Source organism: Leuciscus leuciscus, assembly GCF_965113295.1.
Source record: "Leuciscus leuciscus genome assembly, chromosome: 25".
NCBI classification, from domain to species: Eukaryota; Metazoa; Chordata; class Actinopteri; order Cypriniformes; family Leuciscidae; genus Leuciscus; species Leuciscus leuciscus.
In genome coordinates, this window is record NC_138724.1 from 26220789 (window position 1) to 26246601 (window position 25813).

The following is a 25813-nucleotide window of genomic DNA, read 5'->3' on the forward strand; positions in this document are numbered from 1 at the left end:
GTTTGAACTAATTATAGGACAAAACATCTTGCTTTTGGGAAACATAGCTTGAGAGACCAATATGAACAAAGACCCAAGAGTCAAAGTTGAGCTGAAATCAATTGAGAGAGAGACATTTTACATTTTATTGGATAAAGTGTTTGTTCACAACAATGACAAAAGCAATAGTCTGTGAGACAGGTTACAACAGAGCAAACCTATGACAGGACATTAGGCACTTGCAAAATCAATACAAGATGCCATATTTAAATATTTTTGATGTCAAAACAATAAGAATGCAATTAAAAAATGTTTTTAATAATGACTGATAAGATGCATAGATAGATATCATCAGTCTTTTATCATGGCATCAGTAATGGTGGCATCTTCCTCCAGGTCCACATTGATTTTCTTGCCAACCAGTTTGAAGATGTTCTCTGGTCTCATGCCGTGCGGTTCGGCCACTTTTACTGTCAGCATGTCGAGAGTTAATGTCTCACCCTTCTTCAATGGTTTCCGGGCCACCACTGACTTACCCAACTGCAAGAAAGAACATAACCATTGATTGAATGACGTTTGATTATTTTTTGGTTTTATAATCTGACAGAATGAGCGTTTTATCTGACCTTGCTGTGACAGGAAGCCTCACAGGGCAGCATCTGTTTGACCGGTGAACCCATTGCCATCTCAACCGTCCTGATGGCTTTCACCAGCTCCGCCAGCTCCGCCGGCTCCAGTGATGCTGCGTGGTCACTGCCTTTCCAGCTCTTGTCCAGGGTCACATGACGCTCCAGGACCTTTGCCCCGAGTGCCACAGCGGCCACAGACACATGGATGCCCGCCTCATGTCCAGAGTAGCCGATGGGAATGTCCGGAAACTCCTTCTGGAACTCCTGCGTAGGAAAAAGGAAACCAAAAGATTCTAAGCAAAACCGAAACTACTCAGCTAAAAATACGTTAATAAACAATCATTTTATGAAGATGCGAGTAAAGTGATTGTGTCTTACAGGGATCAGGCTGAGGTTGACGTGCTCTATTGGCAGCGGATAAGCGCTGGTACACTGCAGGAACGTGAAATTGGGATTGTGCTGCTTGATGGTTTGGTAAACACAGCGCATGGTCTCCATAGATTGCATTCCACTAGAAATCACCATGGGACGACCTACACAAATACACCAAAACATCAGCTTCAAGACATGGCTGCTTCTGGGAGAAAATCAGGTCAAAGTTTTAGTCATTATCACATTACACACATGCCAATTTCTCTAGACTCAAAGAGAGCCAGCAACATGAAACTCCACACCAGGATTTCTAGGTTTCATTGGCTCTGCTCTCTGGCCAATCAGCACTGTCAATACCTATTTCTCAGTGCTCCAGAATAACTGACTTCAAGTGCACAAGAGAAGCTTCTCAGATTCAGTTCTCGGTTGGGCTTGTACTTTTCTCATTTGCGAGTCGCTGGATAGTGTCTGATAAATGTTGTGTAAATAGAGGAACACTGTGACCTTGGCAGTGAATCTGACAAATACATAGAACAAGTTTTCAGCAACAACACTTTTGAGATTATGTAAGGACAGCTTCTGGACTTTTCATTTGAAATGTGTGTCAACGTCAGTGAGTTTTACCTTTTTTGGCGGTTTTCTCCAGGTAAGGGATATTGTTGGTGTCAGCTGAGGCAACTTTAAAAAACGGCACATTGATTTCATGAAGAAATTCTACAGCCATCTGATTGAGGTAGGGAGAGGAAAAGTTATGAAATGCATTTCAATCTACTGGGTTTAATATGCACATATTCTCTTGATATATAATAACCCTTACGAAAAATAAGTTTATTCAAGTGTTCTTGTTTCTTTTAAACAAAAAATAAGAAAGTATACTTTCAGTCTACATTTTATATACTTCTCAAAAATATACTTTATGTACTTCTCAGGAAATATACTTAAAATTACACTTCAGTGTACTTGACTTATACTGAGAGAAAAGTCCTCAAGTATATTTGGCCTGTACTTGTAACCTACTCAATCTTTTGATCGATATATATTTAAAAGTATAATAAAGTATTCAAAGTATACTTGGCTTGTAGTTGTGTTAACCCTTTTGATCGAGTAGCCTTTTAAATATACTTTTTTTTTTACATAGTTTTTCATATACAGTCTTATGAAACTTACATTATTTGAAAATATTGATTAGAATATTGATATAAAACAGATAGGCTATGTTTCTAATTCTGCGTATCTGAATTTTTGTATAGGCTAGTCCACTGGTAGTGTACATAGGAATTTACTTTAATTCTACTTTACTCTTTCCCCACCATTGACTGAATTTTCCAGCTATCCATGTTTTCACTGTTATACGGTAGGGGGCGTTATGACACATCTTTTAGTACAGAATCTCTGGATCAAAATACAGGAGAAGGAGCTGAAACAAGTGATAGAAGATTACTCACTCAAATGTAAAATAACGTGATCATCAAACATTAAACAGTGTGTAAATCAAGTCTGCTTAATATTACCAAATGAAATTAAGCGTAACTTACAAGTATACTTGCGGTAAAACTACTAAACTAGTAGTTTACTGAGAGTAGGCCTACAATTCAGTGTGTACTTTCATAAACTAAAAAATTTACTACTTGTATTAAAATAGTAAAGTAAGTAGTTTACTATACTCTTACACTTATAGTACACTTAAACATATACTTTTATATACTAAAAGTGGTCCAATTTAGTCCCAAGCAGTATTGAAATAGTACACTTACAAGTTTACTACAAGTACACATTGATATTAGTATACTTACTACATAAAGTATACTTAAAAATATACTTGAACATTACTTAAGTAGCCTATACTTCATCAAATTAACTTGAAGTATACTTCTTTTTCGTAAGGGAAACGTTGAGACCCTCTTTCATTTGTTCACCTCATCCATCCCTGATGCAGTAAAGAAAATGCCAACTTCATTGGCGAACTGTTGCAGCTCTCTGTACTGCTGGTGACTGAACTCCAGATGGTGTTTATGAGCCCCGTAGGTCGGGCCCCAGGCGTGAGGGGACGTATAGAGACGCTCCAGAGCGAGCTTGGTGAATCTGTGTTCGATCTCGCTCTTTTGAAACTTGGCACAATCAGCTCCACAGTCCTGTGTGGAGTTAAAGTAGGAAGCAGAAGTGGATTTGGTTGACAACAAAAATGAGTTTCACCATTAAAAGTTAATTTAATGTGATACAATGTGTGAGTTATAGCTCAGGAGCTGTATTATAGAAACGTCCCCTCTTAATTATTGACCTGATATTTGAAAAAATTATATTTCCGGAGTGAAATTACCATGGTTACTAAACAGATGGGGTTCTAAGTTTGGGCCTGTTCACACAGAACACGTTTTTATAGTAAAAAACGCTGCAAATGGGCAAACATGTCCGTCGATCGTGTTTAAATTAAAAAACAAAGGGAAAGTAGCTCAGTGGAATGGAAAACTTGTTCTGTGTGAACATGGTTTTGCGGTTTCCCTGCTGTTGCAAGAAAGAACATACTCCCCCCCAGAATCAACACGGTATAAGACTAAACATCTGATAAAGCTGTACTTTACCTTGGCCATTCGGATCATTTTTTTGGCGATTTCTAAGTCTCCCTGATGGTTCTGTCCAATCTCCGCGATGATAAAACAGGGGTTGGAGCCCCCAATTTTTCTTCCAGGACAAAGTTCAAACTCTGCAGACATTGTATAGACTAATTGTTTAATAGATTTATGATTAAGAGAGCTGGAGATGTGATCACTAGCGTTCTGGCATCAAGCAAAGGGGCCGGAAAAAAGGTCACACTGCCATTTAAAGAAAAGAGCTCCACCCTAACCATTGCCAACTCCCACCCACAAAACGTATAACTCAAATTGCCTATATATATTTATACATTTATATAGATGTTAAACCGGATTAAGAAGCAAATAATTAATTCAGATGTCGTTGAATTTTGATCACGTAAGGCCATTATGTATTTAGCAGCAACTATTTAGCAGTGCCACATACACCAGGCCCACAGATGACTTCAGGACAATAACGAATTTAATAAAGTGCAATAAAAAATGTGCCTTAGTGTATTACTTAACAATGGCCTTTTATATCATATTAGATCAGAGTTTATGAGAAGGAATTAGAAATGAAAGAAATATTATAAACTTTTCTTCCAGGACAAAGTTCAAACTCTGCAGACATTTTATAAACGAATTGTTTAACAGATCAATGATTAAGAGGCTGGAGATGTGATCAATAGCGTTCTGGCATCAAGTAAAGGGGCCGAAAAGAATTTCACGCTGCCATAAGAAAAGAGCTCCATCCTAACCGTTGCCAACGGTTATATCTCAAATACGGTTATATCTTAAATATTTTTGTGAAGTATATAGTTTGTATTTTTTATTTTTTATTTAATTTTTTATCCTTTATTCTTTTAGTTGTATAGGGTAAATACTTATATATAGTATACTTATAGTTAAATCTGTCAGTAGGTTAGTTGTGTATAGGTTTATAGTGTTTTTTTACTTCATTGTTGTATGTCTGTATTTATGTAGCACTATGGTCCTGCGAGGCACGACATTTCGTTCCACTGTATGTCCCCACATGTAGCGGAATGACAATAAAGCTCAACTTGAACTTGAACTTGAACTTGAAATATATGTATACGTTTATATAGATGTTAAACCGGATTAAGAAGGATATAAAGAGACATTATTAGAAGAATTCAAAAAGTACACAAGGTTTTTTTTAAATATTGCTGCTTCAAACTGTTTTCAATAATCATGTAATTATTTATAGTCCTAGGCTACTTTAAACTGTAAATGTGAAATCTTCATTTAATGATAATTGCTGAAGCTTTTATCACTGTATAAGGTATTGTCACGTATCGAATTAGGTTAGAATAAAGTGTTGTCCTCCTAACAAGTTTAAATAACTTTTTGAACCTTTAAATATACGATAAAACAACACACACAAAAAATAAATTATAAAGCAAACAATTGTGTCAAACTAATTAAAGAACTATAGCCTAAAGAACAATAGGCAACACTTTACAATAAGGTCCCATTAGTTAATGTTAGTTAATGCATTAAGTACCTCAACAATGGGCAATAGCTACATTTGATATAGCCTAGTTATTATTCTTTAACGTTAATTAATATAAATACAACTGTTCATTGTTAGCTCAAGTCCATTAATATCAGCATATTTAAATTTAGATTTTAATAATGTACACTAAAAAATATCGCAAAACTCTGAAAGTAACCACAGCTGCTGTCAGAGAGAGAATGTGTATTTTCATCCAGCGCGGCACCACTCGTTCCGCCATGCTACTCATCTTAATTAAATAATAGCCTTTTAAAGTTTAATAATCTTATTAGGCTTTATCGCTGTTTTTCCATAACCAAATTGAAAACTGAAATTGAAATAAGATGCTTGTTATACCATTTTAGATGTTCTAGAAGTTTTATTCGCACTCATGCTCCTAAATACATTTTACAGTTCACACACATCTATTTTTAGTCTCGAATGCAAGGCTAAAAATAGATTAGCAGTGCGGGAAAATGCTCGCACTCAGTGCAGCAAGGGAAATCGAGTAGCGGGAAATATGTGTTTGCCGGAGGAGTATAACAGTTACAAGGACATTTTACTTGGGAAATTTAGCGGAGAATGTAGTAACAAGAAGAAATGTTTAATTTGGAAAAAGATTGCAACGACAGTTAACAGTCCGATCGTTGAGCGGAGCGTTAAGACGTACAGAAAAGATTTTAAAAACATGGTACAAGTCTAGATACCCTGTAACGTTACCAGCCGTGACACAGAAGCTTTGCTGAGACCCACTGTGTCACCAACAGCATTCAGAAAAGTTCCTGTTGCATAAAATATCAACGCAGTGCAAACCGGCGGCGCCATTCAGCGTCTGTCCGCGGCGCCCAGCAACGGCTGTCAGGACCTTGTTCAAAATCCTGCCGCGCCACAGAGCGCCATTTACATTTTCGTCTCATATTTGTCTCAAATCGTCGTTAATGTATATACTGACTTCACCCTGTCCTGCAATATACATTTCGTTTTACATTCATTTACAGAAATTAGCTGCGTGGTAAACTGCTGATGTTATCGGATTCCCTTTCAAGGGAACTCGCGTTGCGTCGAAATTACGCTATGGGAACGCTTTGCGTGATGACGTCTTGAAGCACATGTAAAATCAGTCCAATGGTGTGGCGGAACGTCAGAGGCGGGTGACGTCACGTACCAGGAAGCTATAAAAGCCGGCCCGAAACAGAAAACGAAAGCTTTCTGAGTCTTCAGTTGCGCTCTGTGTTGAATCTGTCCTTGTTATTTGGTGTTGTCTGTCTATATTATATATATATATATATTCAGTATGGCGAGCAAGCAGCAGTTTAGAGTGTGTGTCCATCCCTGCCCGCGTTATTTAACGGGAGGTGATACTCACACTCTTTGTGTTGTTTGTTTGGGTGAGGAGCATGCCCAGTCAGCACTCGAGGGTGGTGACTGTGTGCATTGCGAGGCGCTTCCATTGCGTACGCTCCGATCCCGCTTGGCTCGGTTCAATCCCGATCGCGTTCCCCAGGGCTTGGGTCCCGCCGCTGCCGAGGCACGGCGCCGATCTCAGACCTGGGGTTCACAAATGGATTTATCAGTGGATGTTGAGACGGGCTCTGCCTTATCTCAACATCCTTCTGATAGATCCAGTGCCTCTCATCAGGGTGTGGAAGCACGCGCTGCGGTTTCTTCCCCCCCGATGGAGGCACCAATACTGCAATTGTCCAGCTCTGAGGAGTTGGACGTTGTTAGTATTGAAGCTGAGTCTGAGGATTTGCCACCTCAGTCTCACGCTTTTGAGGAATTGCTCGATGTTGTCACGAGAGCAGTTCACAGATTATCTATTGAGTGGCCAGAGGATAGGCAGGACGTTCGTTCGAAAAGTAAGCTCGACGAACGCTTCCTGCCAGCTCGTACACAGCCTCAGCGAAGAAGCCTTCCGTTTTTCCCCGATCTCCACACTGAGGTGTCGAAATCGTGGGGAAAACCGGTTTCATACAGAGTGTATGCACCACAAACATCCCACTATTCTTCCATTCACAAATATAAAGAATATGGTTATGGGGAGATGCCGAAGGTGGAAGAGACGCTCGCGAGCTATCTCTCTCCAGCAACGGCATCTTCCCTGAAAGCTCCTTCACTTCCCTCTAAGCCAGTAAAATTCACATCATCTCTGGTTCATAAATCGTATGCAGCCGCTGGTCAAGCTGCAGCGTGTCTGCATACGATGTCTATTATGCAAGCCTATCAGGCAGAATTATTGGGGGATTTAGAGGAGGGCGGGGGAATTGGTCCTGACACAGTGGCTGAACTACGCAGAGCCACAGATCTGTCTCTCAGGGCCACCAAGGAGACCGCTAAATCAATCGGGCGGTCTATGGCAGCCCTGGTGGCCACTGAGAGGCATCTGTGGCTCAATTTGAGCGATATAAAAGAGAAAGAAAAGTACGTTCTCTTAGATGCTCCGGTTTCCACTGTTGGTTTATTTGGTGATGCAGTAAACAGTGCGGTAGCTAAATCTCAGGAAGCTGCTAAACAGGCAGCTGCATTACAAAAACTTCTCCCCCGCCGTTCTTTCATTGAGGCTGCTGAGCGGGAGCAGCCTCACTCCTCTAAAAAGAGCGCTGAACATCGTGCCACTCAAAAACAGAGTGTGTCCTCTCGTGCTCCCCCACAAAAATCTCGGGGCGCTCTCAAACCCAGCAGTCTTCGAGGGGTAAAACGGATCTGCGGACCGTTATTACCGCCAAGAAGGCTGCTGGGAAAAAGTCCTGATGTCTGAGGGCTCAGGACAAATGAGGGTAGTCCCCCCGAAGCAGAGCGGTTAACACCTCTTTTCACGGTGCCCGTCTCTCTTCGGTGCCCTCAGGGGACCGTTCTGCCAACCCTGCCACCTCTGGTGTTACAGGGCGCAGCGGTCTCCGGCGAGCACATATCTCAAGGTCCACCCGGAAACGTAGTGGCCTCGGGATGCCCGCCCCCTCTGAGGAGGGTGCTAGAGCAGTCTGTTTGGTCGTTCCCTGCCGGTGTGCCGTTACAGGGCGACGAACCGACTACTCAACAGCAGGAGAAAAATACGGTGCCGTCTCTCTTCGGTGCCCTCAGGGGACCGTTCTGCCAACCCTGCCGCCTCCGGTGTTACAGGGCGCAGCGGTCTCCGGCGAGCACATATCTCAAGGTCCATCCGGAAACGTAGTGGCCTCGGGATGCCCGCCCCCTCTGAGGAGGGTGCTGGAGCAGTCTGTTTGGTCGTTCCCTGCCGGTGCGCCGTTACAGGGCGACGAACCGACTACTCAACAGCAACAAAATCCAGAAACCAGTCTCGAGAGACTGGTACCTCTAGTAGAATATTTGACAGCGTGGAAGCTACTGTCAAATGTTTCTCGTTGGGTCCTGCAGACCGTGGAAAAAGGGTATTAGATACAATTCCATTAACGCCCACCGCGGTTTATGGGGGTCCTGCCCACAGTGGTGGGCCCCGAGCAGGTTCTGGTTGTGGAACATGAAGTAAACACTCTGTTAGAGAAAGGGGCCATAGAATATGTACCCCCCTCCAACAGGGAAACCGGGTTTTACAGCCGGTACTTCATAGTTCCAAAAAAGGACGGGGGATTGCGTCCCATTTTAGATCTTCGAGTTCTGTACGAGTACATGCAGCTCAAGTTCAAAATGTTAACCTTGAGACAAATCGTGCCACAGATCAGGTCCGAGGACTGGTTTGTCACGATAGACCTCAAGGACGCATTTCCATCCGTCCGTGTCATTGGAAGTTCCTGAGGTTTGCTTTCGGGGGCAAAGCATACCAATATCGAGTTCTTCCATTCGGCCTGGCTTTATCACCCCGCACTTTCACCAAATGCGTGGATGCAGCTCTGGCGCCTCTGCGCCTCCGGGGTATTCGCATCACGAACTACATCGACGATTGGTTGATTTTAGCTCAGTCGCATTAGATGGCGGTTCAACATCGAGATGTTGTTCTCGCCCATATGAAAGAGTTGGGGTTACGACTGAACGCCAAGAAGAGTGTGCTTTCTCCATTTTAGATGACCACTTTTTTAGGCGTGGTTTGGGATTCAGTGTCGATGCAGGCGCGCCTGTCATCGCCACGCTTCGATTCCATCCTGGCAGCTGTGAGAAGTGTAAAGCTAGGCCAGCTACTCACTGTCAAACAGTTCCAGAGACTGTTGGGTCTCATGGCAGCAGCTTCCAACGGGATACCTTTTGGACTGCTGCACATGAGGCCCCTGCAGTGGTGGCTCAGGACCAGAGGGTTTTTCCCCGAGGGGCAACCCATTTCGCACAATCAAGGTCACGCGGTGATGCCTACGTGCCTTGGTTATGTGGAAGAAACCTTGGTTCCTGTCCCAGGGCCCAGTGCTGGGAGCTCCTTGTCGTCGCAAACTGCTAACGACGGATGCTTCCCTCACGGGTTGGGGAGCGATCCTGAGGGTCGCTCATCTCAAGGTCTGTGGGAAGACCATCATCGTTCCTGGCATTCTATAGCCTAGAGATGTTAGCTGTCTTCCGGGCTCTGAGGAGCTTTATCACAGGTCTCAGGGGACACCATGTGTAGTACATACGGACAACACGTCGGTAGTCGCCTATATCAAGGGGGTTTGCGCTGGCATGCCATATCCTCTTGTGGTCCCAGGGGAAGTTGCTGTCACTCAAGGCAGCCTAGATCCCCGGGGTCCAGAATATAGGAGCAGACACTCTGTCGAGACAGGGGCCGAGGCCCGGGGAATGGTGGCTCCACCCCCGAGGTGGTGGAGCTGATATGGAAATTATAAGTGGATCTGTTTGCGTCTCGAGAGACGTCTCACTGTCCACTTTGGTTCTCCTTCACGCATCCAGCTCCTCTGGGACTGGATGCTATGGTACAGACGTGGCCGAGGCTACGTCTGTACGCCTTTCCCCCAGTTGCTCTGCTCCCGGGAGTTCTGGAAAGAGTTCGCAGGGACCGGGTCCATCTACTTCTTATAGCCCCGCACTGGCCGGGCAGAGTATGGTTTCCCGATATTGTGTCCCTCCTCGACGGGCATCCTCTGGAGTTACCCGTCAGGAGGGACCTTCTGTCCCAGGCAGAGGGCTCGATATTTCACCCTCGGCCAGAACTGTGGAACCTGTGGGCTTGGCCTCTGAGGGGGCCCAGCTCATAGAGTCAAGTCTCTCAACTGAGGTTGTTGAGACCATTCTACAGTCCAAGCTCCCTCCACGAGGAAACTTTATGCCCTGAACTGAAGAGTATTCACCTCTTTGTGTAGTGACCGTCGGTTGGATCCAGTCAACTGCCCAATTGGTACAGTTCTGGAGTTCCTGCAGGACCGGTTCACTGCTGGTCTGACCCCGTCCACTTTAAAGGTTTATGTGGCGGCCGTAGGTGCTTACCACAGTCCTTTGGGTGGAATGTCTGTGGGGAAAGACCCTTTGGTATCTCGTTTCCCTCGTGGCACTTGGAGGTCCTCCTCCCTTTCGAAATCGGACCAGGAGGCGAATAATTTGCTTTGCCCTGTTCGGGCGTTAGACGCGTATGTCCACAGAGCTGCCCTGTGGCGTAAAAGTGACTTTTGCTCCCCTAACAAGGGAGGTCCAGTGTCTAAGCAAAGGATGAGCAAGTGGGTGGTTGAGACTATCTCACTGGCTTATGAGGCGGCTGGACAGCCTTCTCCTTTGGCTGTCCGGTCGCTCTCTACTAGGAGTATGGCGGCCTCTAAGGCCCTTATATCAGGAGTACCGTTACAGGACGTCTGTGATGCGGCAGGCTGGTCCTCACCGCACACCTTCGTCAGGTTCTACTCTCTGGATTTAGACTCTACTCCAGGGTCTCATGTTTTGTCTTCTTATTGCTGCTCACATGATTACACACAGGACAGACATTTGTAGCTATGGAGGCGTTGGTATAGACGTTCCCATAGCGTCATTTCGACGCAACGCGAGTTCCCTTGAAAGGGAACGCCTCGGTTACGACTGTAACCTCGGTTCCCTGAAGAGGGAACGAGCGTTGCGTCGCCTTGCCATATCTCCTTCATGCCTGTCAGCGCGACTTCAGACTTTACGAAGCTTTCGTTTTCTGTTTCGGGCCGGCTTTTATAGCTTCCTGGTACGTGACGTCACCCGCCTCTGACGTTCCGCCACACCATTGGACTGATTTTACATGTGCTTCAAGACGTCATCACGCAAAGCGTTCCCATAGCGTCATTTCGACGCAACGCTCGTTCCCTCTTCAGGGAACCGAGGTTACAGTCGTAACCGAGGCGTTTTCCGGTGATATTCTCAATTCATTCAGTTAACGGACGCTCTGAGGTAAAGTGTTCAGACTGCAGACTTTAGTTTGCAACGATTGTATTTAATACAATACACACGGCACGGCGCTTCTCGTCCGGTGTGCGACCCCCTTTAGACCTAAGTTAGGGGGTAAGGTGTATAATTATTTTGGTCTAAATTAAGTCAGTCTATTTTGTGAAACAGTCTAACTTGCATTAGTCTATGAGCAAATTTTAGACTTGTCTAACACTTTAGTTCGGTCTAAAATAGCTTTGTGAAACCGGCCCCGGATCTATTTTGAATTAATAAAACACCAGTGCGTGTCTATGAGCAAAGAGTTGTGTTCTACTTTATCTTTTTTCTTGACCTATCTCTCTATTTACTCATTTCTTCAAATTCAATATTCATTTGCTTATTGCATATCATTTTATGGTTTAATGTTTAATTTTCTGCCGTGTTATAAGGAAATGTCTTATCAATGTTATCAAGGAGAGTGTTGTGCAGACATATAGTTTTAAGTCACTTATAAGTTATTAGTTATTAGCCGTGGGGAATCCACGTGTACCAGTTCTGGGCCGGCACTATGTTCCCTGTTCCCAGAGGCTACACGACATGCAAATGTTCTACTTCTAATCAAACACACCTAATTATCGTCTCAAACTTAGGGAAACATTGTATATTTGTACTGTTGCTGTGTCACTGTGGGTGGGCAAACACTGCAGCAAAAAATGGCAGCCCACTGTTCCGGATGTGTGTTTGTTCACTACTCACTGGTCCGAGTGTGTGTGCACTCATTTGGATGGATTAGAGAACAATTTCTGAGTATGGGTTACCACACTTGGCCTTCACATGACGTTATGAGTACTGTGAAGTAAAAGTACAAAAGAAACTGAAACTTAATTAAAACCATTACATTTAGAATACGTAACTCAATTCTCTTACATTTGAAACAGGAACCCTTTTAAATTCTAAAAATAACAGATCTCCCCCTAATGATCTTGTGCAAAAAATATAATATAAAAAAAACCCATGTAATTTCAAATTTTTTACTCTCCTTACAGAGTTTTAAGCAATGCATGCTGGGAAATAGAAATCTGTTGTAACACATTCTGTTTGAGTTATACTTAACATGATCAGTTATTGAGTGCACAGCTCAAGTATACTAATTATATCATCATACTTCCCCAGTTGATTGATTGCATTAAGAATTGCACAAAAAAAATGTTGTTACATTTAAATGTGCAGATGTGCATTCATTTGCACTAATTTGCATACTTTTGAAGCGGGTGGATTGGAATGCACCGCTGCTTCAATGTATATGTAATGAGTGATTATAATCAAGGTATTAATCAATATTTTTCCTTCTAAATATCAAATGAGTTGAATGACTTCTCTGGAGATTTTACTTTGTTATAGAAGTTACCAGTGTGATCAAATGTTCTTTTCTGTATTCTTATTTTCTTATTCTTATTCTTTCTTATTCTTATTCTTATCTGTATTTTCTGAAATGTTCTTTTCATGTATTCTTTAATGTCAGTATTTGATATCTGAATGCAGTAACCGTGCTTGCTCATTTAGCCCGGCTTCCAGAAATGAAATAGGGACTTGTTTTGTGTTTGAGAAAGGTCTGCAACGTGTTAAAACAAATAGGGGTGATTGAAGTCTATAGTTTAAGGGACCATTTCTCAGTTAAAGCCTATATTTTCCATTTAGACTAAAGTGTCCATCCTGAGAGAAAGAACTTGTTATCTTGATGTTTTGAGATGAGACTCCTGTTTATAGTTAGAGCCTGGCCAAATCCAACCTTGGAAAAGCTGTGTGTCGGTGTGTGTGTTAGTCTTCCTGGTTACAGGTTAAGGAACCACTGGCATTATTGAAGATTGACTGAGTTGTTGATCTGGACATGCTGGCACCCAGCAACCCAAATCTGCGACCTGGAAGGTCACAACGTGCCTGACTTCAGGGTCCGAGTGTCAGCTGCATAATCTATGGAGATATGCTTCAGTGTTCAGTCTATCTGTATATGTGTGGAAAATTACTATGTTTATCTATTTCTCGGGTCAACAGCCCGTAGAGGAAAAAAAACAAACATTTTAATTAATAAAATGTTTAAAATTGAATAAATGATAGCCTATATGAACAAACCCCTCTGGATTATTTTTATTTTATTTTTTTAATTTTCAAAACCAGGTTGCTGCTGGAAGAGGTGTTTGTGAGGCCAGCAGGGGGGCGTCATTGTGGTCATTAAAAATCCCATGGCATTTCTCGTAAAGAGTAGGGGTGTAACCCCGGTGTCCTGGCCACATTCCACCCATTGGCCCTTACCAATCATGGCCTCCTAATAATCCCCTTACATTGAATTGGCTCTATCACTCTCTCTCCTCTCTCCACCTATAGCTGGTGTGTGGTGAGCGCACTGGCGCCGTTGTACTGTGGCTGCCGTCGCATCATCCAAGTTGATTCTGCACACTGGTGGTGGTTGAGGACAGATCCCCTGATATGATTGTAAAGCGCTTTGGTGTACAGTAGTACATATGAAAGCGCTATATAAATGCCTCATTCTATTCTATTCTATTTTGGCCAGGATGCCGGGGTTACACCCATACTCTTTTTCGAAGGACATCCTGGGATTTTCAATGACCACAGAGTCATTAAAAATTCCAAAGTGTCATTAAAAGATTCCAAAGTCCATCCACCACAAACAGTATTTTATGGTTGATAGGGAATCATTTTAGAGCTCAAACATCTGTTATACAAATTTGACTTTTATTGTGGATTAAACGTTCATCGTCAACAAGGTCGCCATGTGTCTTTTATGGGCCAGTTTTATCTCGTTTCCATATTAACGATATAGCATTTGCTATTACTACTTTAGAAAACAAAACTGTACTTTACACATGTCTTATAGGCATATCACAGTGATCATTACAGCCCTAATTCAACCACTGGAACTGATATTATTATTAGGGTATTTTTAATGCCCTAAAAATGTGTGTCCAGCCAAGACTAAACTGTTAAACCAGTCAATTTTATTCAATGAAACAAGTTCATTTCAATCAAATATTTCTGAACGTTCATTTACGCTTAAGACAAAACACTACAGGCAAAAAGGTTTTTATGTAGTTAAAAAAAATTGTAAAAAAAAATTCTTAGTATTTGAAACTCAAAAGATTTTGTAGTTGTTTTATTTATTTATTTTTCTTTACGTGTACATATCTGTTAAAGCTGTTTTCTCAAAATGAGTTTTTCTTTTGCACTGAACCATAAATCCACTTCAGCAGCACTTACATACATTTGTATTCCTATTGCTCCATTTAAAAAAAAAAATTCCAGAGGGGTTTGTTCATATATCATTTGTTCAATTTTAAACATTTTATTAATTAAAACGTTTTTTTTTCTGTTGACAGAATTTTCTGATTTACGAAGTGATATCAAAAGAGATATTAAAAAATACCTTCTGTAAAAACCTTCAACTCTAGTATCAACAAAATTTTGAACCTGGCTTTATCCAACATTCAGATTTCTGTTCTGGAAAGTATGCAAATTAGTGCAAATGAATGCACATCTGCACATTTAAACGTAACATTTCAGAAAGCTTGTATTACAAAAATGTTTTGCAATTATTAATGCAATCAATCAACTGGGGAAGTATGATGATATTATTAGTATACTTGAGCTGTGCACTCAATAACTGATTATGTTAAGTATAACTCAAACAGAATGTGTTACAACAGATTTCTATTTCCCAGCATGCATTGCTTAAAACTCTGTAAGGAGAGTAAAAAATTTGAAATGACGAGTAGATTCACGTCTGAAGGTGTTAAACTGTGACATCTACACGTTTCCCAAAGTGGACCAACGTGATTATTTCACGTCTTGTCGTGATACCGGGTTGAACACACACACATCCAGAACAGTGGGCTGCCATTTTTTGCTGCAGTGTTTGCCCACCCTGTTCAACAGTACAAATATCCAATGTTTTCCTAAGTTTGAGACGATAAATCAAGTGTGTTTGATTAGAAGTAGAACATTTGCATGTCGTGTAGCCTCTGGGAACAGGGAACATAGTTCCGGCCCAGATCTGGTACACGTGGATTCCCCACGGCTAATAACTAATAACTTATAAGTGACTTAAAACTATATGTCTGCACAACACTCTCCTTGATAACATTGACAGGACATTTCCTAATTACATAGCAGAATATTAAACATGAAACCATAAAATGATATGCAATAAGCAAATGAATATTGAATTTGAAGAAATGAGTAAATATATATAGAGAGAGATCAAGTAAAAAGATAAAGTAGAACACAACTGTTTGCTCATAGACACGCACTGGTGTTTTATTCATTCAAATTAGATCTGGGGCCGGTTTCACAAAGCTATTTTAGACCGATCTATAGTGTTAGACAAGTCTAAAATTTGCTCATAGACTAATCTAATGCAAGTTAGACTGTTTCACAAAAATAAAGACTGACTTAATTTAGACCAAAAAAATTATACACCTTACAGGCTAACTTAGGTCTAAAGGGGGTCGCACACCGGACGAGAAAGTAGAACACAACTGTTCGCTCACAGACACGCACTGGTGTTTTATTCATTCAAATTAGATCCGATGTCATGTTAAACACAAACTGACTGTTTAAAACTGAAACTGAAATGCTCTTTAAAAATGAACCCTGTCAATGTGATCCTGGTTCACGTGTGACGAGCTCTTTTTCTTCAGCGTCAGAATGTACTCGGCAAACTCTCGAACGGCTTCGTGGCCGGCGGTTCTCTGACAGGTGTATTTCGCTGCGATGAGATCTGCCACAGGTGCGTCACATGGGACGGCATTCAGCCCCACCTGAGACAGGATCTCTACGTCTTCAGCTTCTGAACCTGTGAGGGAAAACATCACAGACTGCTCAATTAAAAAAATATTATTTTGTATCTGGTTCCAGGTTTATTTACACCATTCGTTTGGACGTTCCGTGTCTTCCAGTTTAAAACATTGCAAAATGCTCTAGATCGAAGCTTTATGATACATAGATTATTAAAATCTAGATTATTAATTAATAAAGAGCTACAATTTATTTTAGTAATTTCACAAGTAAATATTACCATAGTTATACCATACAATACAAGGCAGAGTAAAATGCATTTATTTATTTTTTAGATTATGTGTTGAGGTCTTTTAAATATACAGGAGCTCATAATGAAAATACATTATACAGTACATCTAATATAGTCAGAGTTAAAATCTTGCTTTAAAAATCAATTATAATAAATGCTTCAATATACAATAAAAATAAGAATTGTATATTTGATTTCATGATAACTTTGATGGATTTTGCAACATCGACATTGAACTGAACTGAATCAACATTAAACTGAGTTGAATAATGACACTATTGTCTTTCTAGCAGAATTGGAATTTGTCTCATATTTGATGAAGTCTTCCTCATTAATTCAGTTTTTTTCCTGTTTATTACTGTGATGCTGCTTTGAAACAATCTGTATTGCATATAAAGTATTATATAAATAAATGTTACTTTACCTGCTTAAAACTGGTTTCGCTGGATTTTGAACATGACACTCACCCATGAAGGCCACTTCATCCCAGCTCAGTTTCTTCTCTTTCATCAGCCGCTCCACATCAAACCCTTTGTGCTGTTCTTCAATCCTGAGGCCACATCCGGCCTGCTGGGACACTTTCTCCAGGAGACCCCTGGACAGCGGCTCGTTCACGCTGGATATGAGGATCACCTGATGAAAGTTAGGAAACATGAAATCAAAATGATCCCTGTTTACTTTCTTAATACATGTTCTTCTGCTCTTAACGTTGCATGCTATTGACAATAATAGATGTATGAACAAATGAAATGGTTTGTGAATGGCCATAGGTGTTGCTACTCTATAAAAAGGGGAAAGTAACGGCAGCTGTGGTTGCCAGAACTTTCTTTTTTTTTTTTCAGTGTATGGTCTCCCATTTATTATGCATATCCCACAATTTGCATAAAAATCACTGATAAAAATAGGTGGATGGAAACATAGCTACTGTAAATTATAAGATAATTTTTGTAATGTTTTTACATCCAAAGTCTGTTCATTTTAAAGTATTTTAATGTAAAATTATACTTAAAATGTCCTGTTATATTTACAGTTTTTACTATAGTAAAGGAACTTCCCATTAATAAATGATCAGGTGTTTACCATAGTATTTTTACAGTATTATACTGCCAAAATTGTTTTATTTATTTTTACAGTGTAAAGGTACTCTGCCCCATTATTTGTCCCAGGCTACAACTGTACCTCTATATCTTCTCTCTTTAGCATCTGTACGCCTGCCACGTCTCGAGCACTAAAGGCCACAAGATCCTCTCCAGAAACTGACATGTATATCTTACTGCTCGTCAAACAGCCAGACACTTTACACAGAAACAGCCTGACCGCCGCTTTCTCCTCTCGGCCGAAGTAGCCAAACCTGCAGAACAGGGCAGCATTTATATCTGCATTATTGTGTTTTGTCACAAACAGAGTTTGATGAAATCCCCACCTCAGAACTCTCTGCTCAGCGACAGGCCAGTCGATGTCCACGTCGATATCAACGCTGTGCTCAGGCAGCATTTCATAGTAAGCGATCTTGCCCAGCTAAAACACAGAACAGATCAAAATAACTGAAGCAGAGCGATTGAGGTCATGAGCTCTCATGGAGAGGTTTCACACATGGGACATGTATTTTTTTAAATATTGACTTTTTCTCCCATTAAAGCTGATGCCAAGTATTTATGAACATCTTTACATCAGATTTATTTTTATGCATTTATTTTATGTCTGAAGCACTTCAACATAAATCATACACATACAATACAGTAGCCTAGTTTGTTATAGTTATTCATATGTAGCGATGATCACTGGTGCGCTTTACAACCGCATTAATTCATAACCAAACTATATGAGATAGGTCATGTGTATATATATATACAGTATATACAAGATAAACATAACATTACAATTTACAATTGCACAAAACAAGAGGCTGTGAATGCACAAGCCAACGTATAGTCATGATGAAGGTGTAACTTCATTATTTTACAGTATTGTTTTAATTATTATTTAATGTAGCCTATATGACAGACTTGCTCTGCAAATGTTACTTTTCGAAGTGATTCCAATCATATTTCAAGCAATTCAAACCATCATGGCAAACAGCGCGCATCTGAAGTGTCTCAGCTGAAGGAAATGATTTATCGGCTTTAATATATTGGCCAAATTTTCTTATTGGGTCGATAACTATAACATTAGATATGATCATATATCGGCCGATACAGATATACAGATATACTGATATATTTCTAAAAAAAGGTAATAAAAATGAACAAATAAATAACTGTAAATGTCATAAGTGGTGTACCAAATGAATGGGGACAAGGGGCTTTTCAGGCACTAATAATTAAAAAACATGTACAATTTACATTATGTCTTTACATGGTGTTTCAAGGCTAATTAAAATCTTTTCCATGACTAAGAAGTCAAGGAACAGGTTTTCCACCATATTTTGATAACTACCCACCTGTTTAAGGCCGTTTTCCAGGTCCTTTCTCTTATAAAAGTAGAAAGAGCCATTTTCATAGAGTTCCCCAGGCCAGTCTTGGCGTCGAGGTCTGTACGCCACATCGATGTTCGGAGAAGTCGGATTCTTACCCTCTAATAAACCTTCAGATGTAGTTCAAGCTTTTATGACTGTCACTAAACAAAAAACCTTTTCATAGAAACAGGTTTATGGGACATAGAGATTATAATATGATATCAAAGTATATTTAATGTGACACTTTTGGTTTTACAACATGCTGTTAAAACAGTGATCATAAAGGATTTTGCATGAACACCAAATGGAAAGTCCTTATTTGCCTTATATTCATACAAAGCAAAAATCTGTAATTGTCTCCTTATTGGAGCTTGTGAGATGTTTTCGTGATACTGTACCTTTCTTGTCCACCTCCACCCACCGAAACTGGTGTCTGCGCACCACTGAAAACACATAATCAAACCCCTGTCCCGTGATCATCTGTAGGGCTTCTCTGATATGATGAGGGTGCAGACATGGAGACGTAGCCTGAATATGACAGACGATGTCCACCTCTAAAACACAGCAACAAAACAAATGACAAATACAGTAAAGATGGAGGCCTTTCTGGGCCGTAAACAGTTTTGGTAACACTTTACAATAAGGTTTCATTTGTTAACATGAACTTAGAATGAACAATACTTTTACAGCATTTATTGATTAATGCACTGTTGATTTTTATTATCTAACATTAACAAAGATTGTATCAAATGTAGGTAACACTTTATTTTACAGTGTCCTTGTTACACACATTACATGTTATTACTATAGTAATAACTTTAAATTATGCATAATTACATGCAACTAAACCTACAACAAACCTAATTCTAACCCTAACCCTATAGTCAGTACACTTAGTTAATTAATATTACTCAGTACTTAAATGTATAATTACACTGTACCAAGGACAGATGTTAACAAAAGAAACCTTATTGTAAAGAGTTATCATTAAAGGAACTGTATGTAAGAAATGTATTTCAATTAATCATAAAATGGCCCTGATATGTCACTAGACATTAAGAAATCATGTTCATTTCAAAAACTTATATCACTGACAACAGTAGTCCGGCCAGGATATTGTCATTTAAAAAGTGAAGTTGCAACCCTCAACTGATGTTGATGTTGTCATGTTGTGTTTTGGCCTGATGCTCCACCCTCCACCTATCTACCAATCACAAAGTTAGTAATGTTTCGGCATCGGGGTTGCCAGCTCTGCTCTAGTTACAACAGCTACGTAGCAGCCTACGTTCCTGCTGGATCCTGCAGCCTATCTGGCAACCTCGAGACAGGGGGAGGGGGAGGGGATACACCGCTCTACAGTAATTTGAAAGTGATTGCAGTACCAGTTTTGGCCACAATCTTACATACGGCTCCTTTAATAAAGGCAAACCCTTAAATATTTTACATCTTTTAATTGTTTGTAATTGCGATATATTCAGAATCAGAATCAGAATCAGAAAGAGCTTTATTGCCAAGTGTGCTTGCACCCACAAGGAATTTTTCTTGGTACTGAAGCTTCCAGTGCACATATACAAATACAAATACAACAAGAAACATAGTAATACAAATTCTAAGAATAAAATATATAAAAAAAATAAAAAATAAAAATAGTATAGAAAGTCAAAAAAGGGGTCACAGTTGGGTTTAGTCTGAATAAACATTTACAGATTATGAACATATTTACAGTATGTTGAGTAATATGAATTATAATATAAATATAAATATCACCTGAGTTAGAGAATATTACACTAGACAGTGGGAGTCTAGTGCATGTTACAGATTATGAACATATTTACAGTATTTTGAGTAGTATGAATAATATAAATATAAATATCACCTGACTTAGAGAATAGAATATTGCACTAGACAGTGGGAGTATTGCACTTACAGGCATATGCATTGGGGGGCATGTTAAGTGTTCAGAAGGGAAATGGCCTGTGGAAAGAAACTGTTCCTGTGCCTGGATGTTCTTGTGGCCAGTGATCTGTGTCGCCGTCCTGACGGTAACAGTTCAAACAGGGGGTGTCCAGGGTGAGTGGAGTCTGTGATGATTTTACCTGCTCTCTTCCTCACTCTGGAAGAGTACAGGTCCTGGAGGGTTGGCAAGGGGGCACCAATAATCCTCTCTGCAGTCCGGACTGTCCGTTGTAGTCTCCTGATGTCCGATTTGGTAGCTGAACCAAACCAGACAGTGATGGAAGTACTTAAAACAGACTCAATGACAGCTGAGTAGAACTGGATCAGCAGCTCCTGTGGCAGATTGAACTTCTTCAGCTGGCGAAGGAAGTACAGTCTCTGCTGGGCCTTTTTCACAATGGAGTCAATGTGATTTGCCCACTTCAGGTCCTGAGAGATGGTAGAGCCCAGGAACCTGAATGACTCCACTGCTTCCACAGTGCTGTTCATGATGGTAAGAGGGGGGAGTGCTGGGGATTTTCTCCTGAAGTCCACAATCATCTCCACTGTTTTGAGCGTGTTCAGCTCAAGGTTGTTATAGCTGCACCAGACAGCCAGCTGTTCAACCCCCAGTCTGTAAGCAGACTCGTCACCATTTTGGATGAGACCGATGACGGTGGTGTCGTCTGCAAATTTCAGGAGCTTGACAGAGGGGTCTTTAGAAGTGCAGTCATTAGTGTACAGGGAGAAGAGCAGTGGGGAGAGAACGCACCCTTGGGGGGCGCCAGTGCTGATGGTGAGGGTCCTGGATGTGAGCTTCCCCAGTCTCACTCGCTGCTGCCGGTCCGTCAGGAAGCTGGAGATCCACTGACAGATTGAGGATGGCATGGAGAGCTGAGTCAGTTTGGCTGTGAGAAGATCAGGGATGATGGTATTGAAGGCCGAACTGAAGTCCACAAATAAGATCCGTGCATAAGTCCCAGGTCTGTCAAGATGTTGCAGGATATAGTGCAGTCCCATGTTGACTGCATCATCCACAGACCTGTTTGCTCTGTAAGCAAACTGAAAGGGATCCAGCAGGGGTCCAGTGATGTCCTTCAGATAGGCCAGCACCAGTCTTTCAAACGACTTCATGACCACAGACGTGAGAGCGACAGGTCTGTAGTCATTAAGTCCAGTGATTTTAGGTTTTTTGGGAACCGGAATGATAGTGGAGCGTTTGAAGCAGCAGGGAACTTCACACTGCTCCAATGATCTGTTGAAGATCTGCGTGAAGACTGGGGCCAGTTGGTCAGCGCAGGCTTTTAGACAAGCAGATGAGATGCCGTCTGGGCCTGAAGCTTTCCTAGTCTTCTGTTTTTTGAAGACTCGGCTCACGTCCTCCACACAGACCTTAAGCTCAGGTTGGATGGCAGAAGGGGGGAGGAGAGGGGTTGCAGGAGGTGATGGTGGATGTGTGAAGTGCACATCAGAGCGGGTGTGAGGTGTGAGTCTGGGCTTCTCAAACCTGCAATAAAATGCATTGAGAGTGTCGGCCAGTTGTTGATTCTCCACAGATGGGGGGGATGGTGATTTGTAGTTGGTGATGTTCCTCAGGCCTCTCCAGACTGATGCCGGGTCGTTGGCTGAAAACTGGGTTTTCAGCTTTTCAGAGTAGCTTCTTTTAGCAACTCTGATCTCCTTTGTCAGTCTGTTTCTGGCCTGGTTATACAAGATTTTATCCCCACTTCTGTAAGCATCCTCTTTGGCATGACGAAGCTGTTTGAGTTTCCCAGTAAACCATGGTTTATCATTAGTGAATGATAAGAATGTCCTGGTAGGAATGCATGTATCCTCACAGAAACTGATATATGATGTTACAGTATCTGTGAGCTCATCCAGATCGGTGGCTGCAGCTTCAAAAACAGTCCAATCAGTGCAATCGAAGCAGGCCTGTAGATCCTGCTCTGCTTCATTGGTCCATCTTTTTACAGTCCTTATTACAGGTTTAGCTGATTTCAGTTTCTGCCTGTAGGTCGGTATAAGATGAACCAAACAGTGATCAGAGAGCCCCAAAGCTGCCCGTGGGACGGAGTGATACGCATTCTTTATCGTGGTGTAACAGTGGTCCAATATATTACTGTCTCTGGTAGGACATGTAACATGCTGTCTGTATTTTGGCAGTTCACGGGAGAGATTTGCTTTGTTAAAATCCCCAAGAATGATTAAAAGAGAGTCTGGGTACCTTTGTTCCATTTCAGCTATATGTTCAGCCAGCTGTTGTATCGCCGCGCTCACACACGCGTCTGGAGGAATGTAAACATTCGCGAGAATGAATGAGGAAAACTCCCGTGGCGAGTAGAAAGGTTTACAGTTCATGAAATGCACCTCTAAGTTAGGAGAGCACATCTTCTTCAGTGTTGTTACATCTGAACACCAACTTTCGTTAATGTAGAAACACAATCCACCACCTCTCGTTTTCCCCGTTAGTTCCGCGATGCGATCCGCTCGGAACAGCTGAAAGCCCGGCAGATGTAGTGCGTTGTCCGGTATGGCTTCACTCAGCCAGGTTTCAGTGAAGCACAGAGCAGCGGAGTTTAAAAAATCCTTGTTAGTGCGGGTGAGGAGAAGAAGTTCGTCCATTTTGTTAGGAAGAGATCGGAGATTTGCAAGATGAATACTAGGGAGTGCAGTGCGGAGGCCGCGCTCGCGGAGTTTCACCAGCGCGCCAGCGCGCTTCCCGCGTTTGCGTCTGACCGCGCGTTTGAACAACACCGCTGCCCCTCCGACGAGAATGTCCAGTAAAACGTCTGAGTAATCAAAATCTGTAGAAAAGTTGTCTGGTGTGTGTTTCCTAATGTCCAGTAGTTCGTCTTTGGTGAAACTGATAGGAAAAGAATGACTAAACGCAGAACAAACCAACAAAAACAACACAATAACTGGAGAGCTCCACACCGAGGCAGCCATCCGCGGCGCCATCTTGTTCGTTAATCGAACCTTCCAGGTCTCCCTCTTTATATTACACACATTTATACTGCTTATAAAACATCTCAATATTTCAACAACGTGCCTTGTTATAATTCACACTTTTTGCTTACTAAAAACATTTACAATGAAATATATTTGCATGGAATATTAATTTTCCCCAAAATTATTTAAAGTACATAAATTTCCTTGCAAAATACACTATACAAGTTCAAATTAATTCTGCAGTGCTCAACCACACACACACACACGTTGTGTTTTCATGTTTTACAGGGACTTTCTATAGAAATAATGTTTTCTATACTGTACAAACTGTATATTCTCTCCCAATACACATACCCTATCCATAAACCAACCCATCACCGAAATCTTTCAGCATGTTTACATTTAAAAAAAACGTCACTTATTTATAAGCTGTTTCCCTCATGCATGGGGACCAAACCATGTCCAAGGATTTGGGATATTGCCATCCTTGTATATATATGGTTAACGGGAACTCTCCATAGACTTAATGGTTTTTATTCTGTACAAACTGTACACATTTGTACACACACACACACACACACACACACACACACACACACACACACACACACACACACACACATTATTAGCTTATATTTTTATCTCCTACATTCCTCAGTTCAAAACACATATGCAGGACAATTATAGCATAGGCTAAATGACAAAACATATATATATTATATAAAAGGCTTCATTTTATCTCATAAAAGGCTCTACAAGTCATAGGCTACTCGCAATGCAAAACCTGTCAGCAAGTTAGATAATTTTTTAAGCATAAAATGAAAGTAAGATGATGCTGAAGGTCTGTCTCACCGGGTCTCTGTCGGATGAACTCCTGGATGGTCGCCAGAGAGCTGGAATCATCTTTGGAAACTCCAGGACTGCGACGATGAACTTTCGCACCCCAGACTTTTGCGACGCGCTCAATTTCATTATGATCTGTGGAAACCCACACACTGCCACACAACATCAGTCATTAGAATAATAAATAACTCCATTTTACTTACAAAATAATTTTTTATTAAATCAAATTAAAACTATTTTAATAGAAATCTTAGAAGATGGAAGATCGCCGCGGAATAATAACAATAAAAGAGTATAGGCTTATAAAATAAAATAAAAAGTCAGAATTGTGAGAAATGGGCTAAACAATTGCTTTAAAAAAAGAGTTAGAATTGCGAGATAATAAGCCCCAATTAGCCTGTATTGTTTATTCGTCGCGGAAATGTCTGACCTAAAAGCAGCCTGGTAAATTATCTCATTTTATTTTTAAACATGACGACAAACTTAGGCAATATCCACCACAAACATTTAATTTATCTCCCAGTTTAAGTTGGTTTCATTCACACATTGAAGAACAAAAATCCTATTAAAGCCATAATATTAAAATAGTTAAGAAAAGCTCAAATGTAGTTGCCTGTCAACGACCCCTGAGTCCAAGGCAGCTCTCAGCACCCATCCGATGAGAGGAACACCGGCCAGATTCTTGATGTTCTTCAGAGGGATTCCTTTACTGCCACCCCGGGCCAGAATCAGAGCCGCCCGGTGAGGGAGTCCAGAGGACGGGGAACCGACACCCGAACTCACCTGAGCCTGTGCCTGAGCCTGTGCGAACCCGTGGCTCTCCATCGCCCTGAGACGCAGAGGGAACGGAGAAGTGAGATTCACACTCACAAGATGCGGATTGGACACAATTTTTTGAGAATAATTGTTTTTACACGTTAGATTACTAGTTTGATTGAAAAGCATAAACGATCGGAGGCGTTTCCTATAAACACTCACATAGATCGTCTTTATCTGCCAGATATTCAACACTCAGCCGAGCAACCGCTGCTACTTTTACATCTCTCGTATCACTCCGCGATCTCTGACTTCAGTTAACCAGAGACGTAGCCTGAGTTACAGCATGAGTTGTGTTTTAAAACAGTCACAGGCAGTGGACATTAAACCCTTGATAGAAGCTGAAGAGTATCCAGATAAAACAAAAAAACTAAAATATCGCTAGGAAGAAAA

At 41.2% G+C, this 25813-nt stretch overlaps 2 protein-coding genes and 1 long non-coding RNA gene across 7 annotated transcripts; 1 reads left to right on the plus strand and 2 right to left on the minus strand.

The window, feature by feature from the left end:
• Positions 1-111: 111 nt before the first annotated feature.
• LOC309490114 (N-acetylneuraminate-9-phosphate synthase-like) lies at positions 112-3691 on the minus strand (the record flags this gene model as incomplete). Its single annotated transcript, XM_082159140.1, has 6 exons — positions 112-519; positions 606-872; positions 987-1141; positions 1605-1704; positions 2897-3112; positions 3560-3691. The coding sequence occupies 6 exons, from the start codon at positions 3689-3691 to the stop codon at positions 331-333; spliced, it is 1059 nt and encodes a 352-aa protein (XP_082015266.1). The 3' UTR covers positions 112-330.
• LOC309490129 lies at positions 1153-17761 on the plus strand. Of its 2 annotated transcripts, none has more exons than XR_014202590.1 (4): positions 1153-1546; positions 1627-1713; positions 16936-17064; positions 17556-17659. It is a non-coding gene; the product is annotated as an uncharacterized lncRNA (long non-coding RNA). The 2 variants fall into 2 exon arrangements; XR_014202591.1 differs by having other exon boundaries at positions 1158-1546; positions 17623-17761.
• Positions 13552-25576, minus strand: LOC309490106 (N-acylneuraminate cytidylyltransferase B-like). 4 transcript variants are annotated; one of them, XM_082159128.1, is made up of 8 exons: positions 25218-25576; positions 24614-24756; positions 19276-19431; positions 18863-18996; positions 17846-17940; positions 17602-17773; positions 16890-17055; positions 13552-16188 (listed from the first exon to the last, which is right to left on the minus strand). In XM_082159128.1, exons 1-8 carry the CDS (start codon positions 25547-25549, stop codon positions 15974-15976), a joined length of 1413 nt encoding a protein of 470 aa, XP_082015254.1. In that variant the 5' UTR covers positions 25550-25576; the 3' UTR covers positions 13552-15973. The 4 variants fall into 4 exon arrangements, with proteins under 4 accessions (XP_082015254.1, XP_082015253.1, XP_082015252.1 ...); XM_082159127.1 differs by having other exon boundaries at positions 18863-19005; XM_082159126.1 differs by having other exon boundaries at positions 17602-17940.
• Positions 25577-25813: the final 237 nt, after the last annotated feature.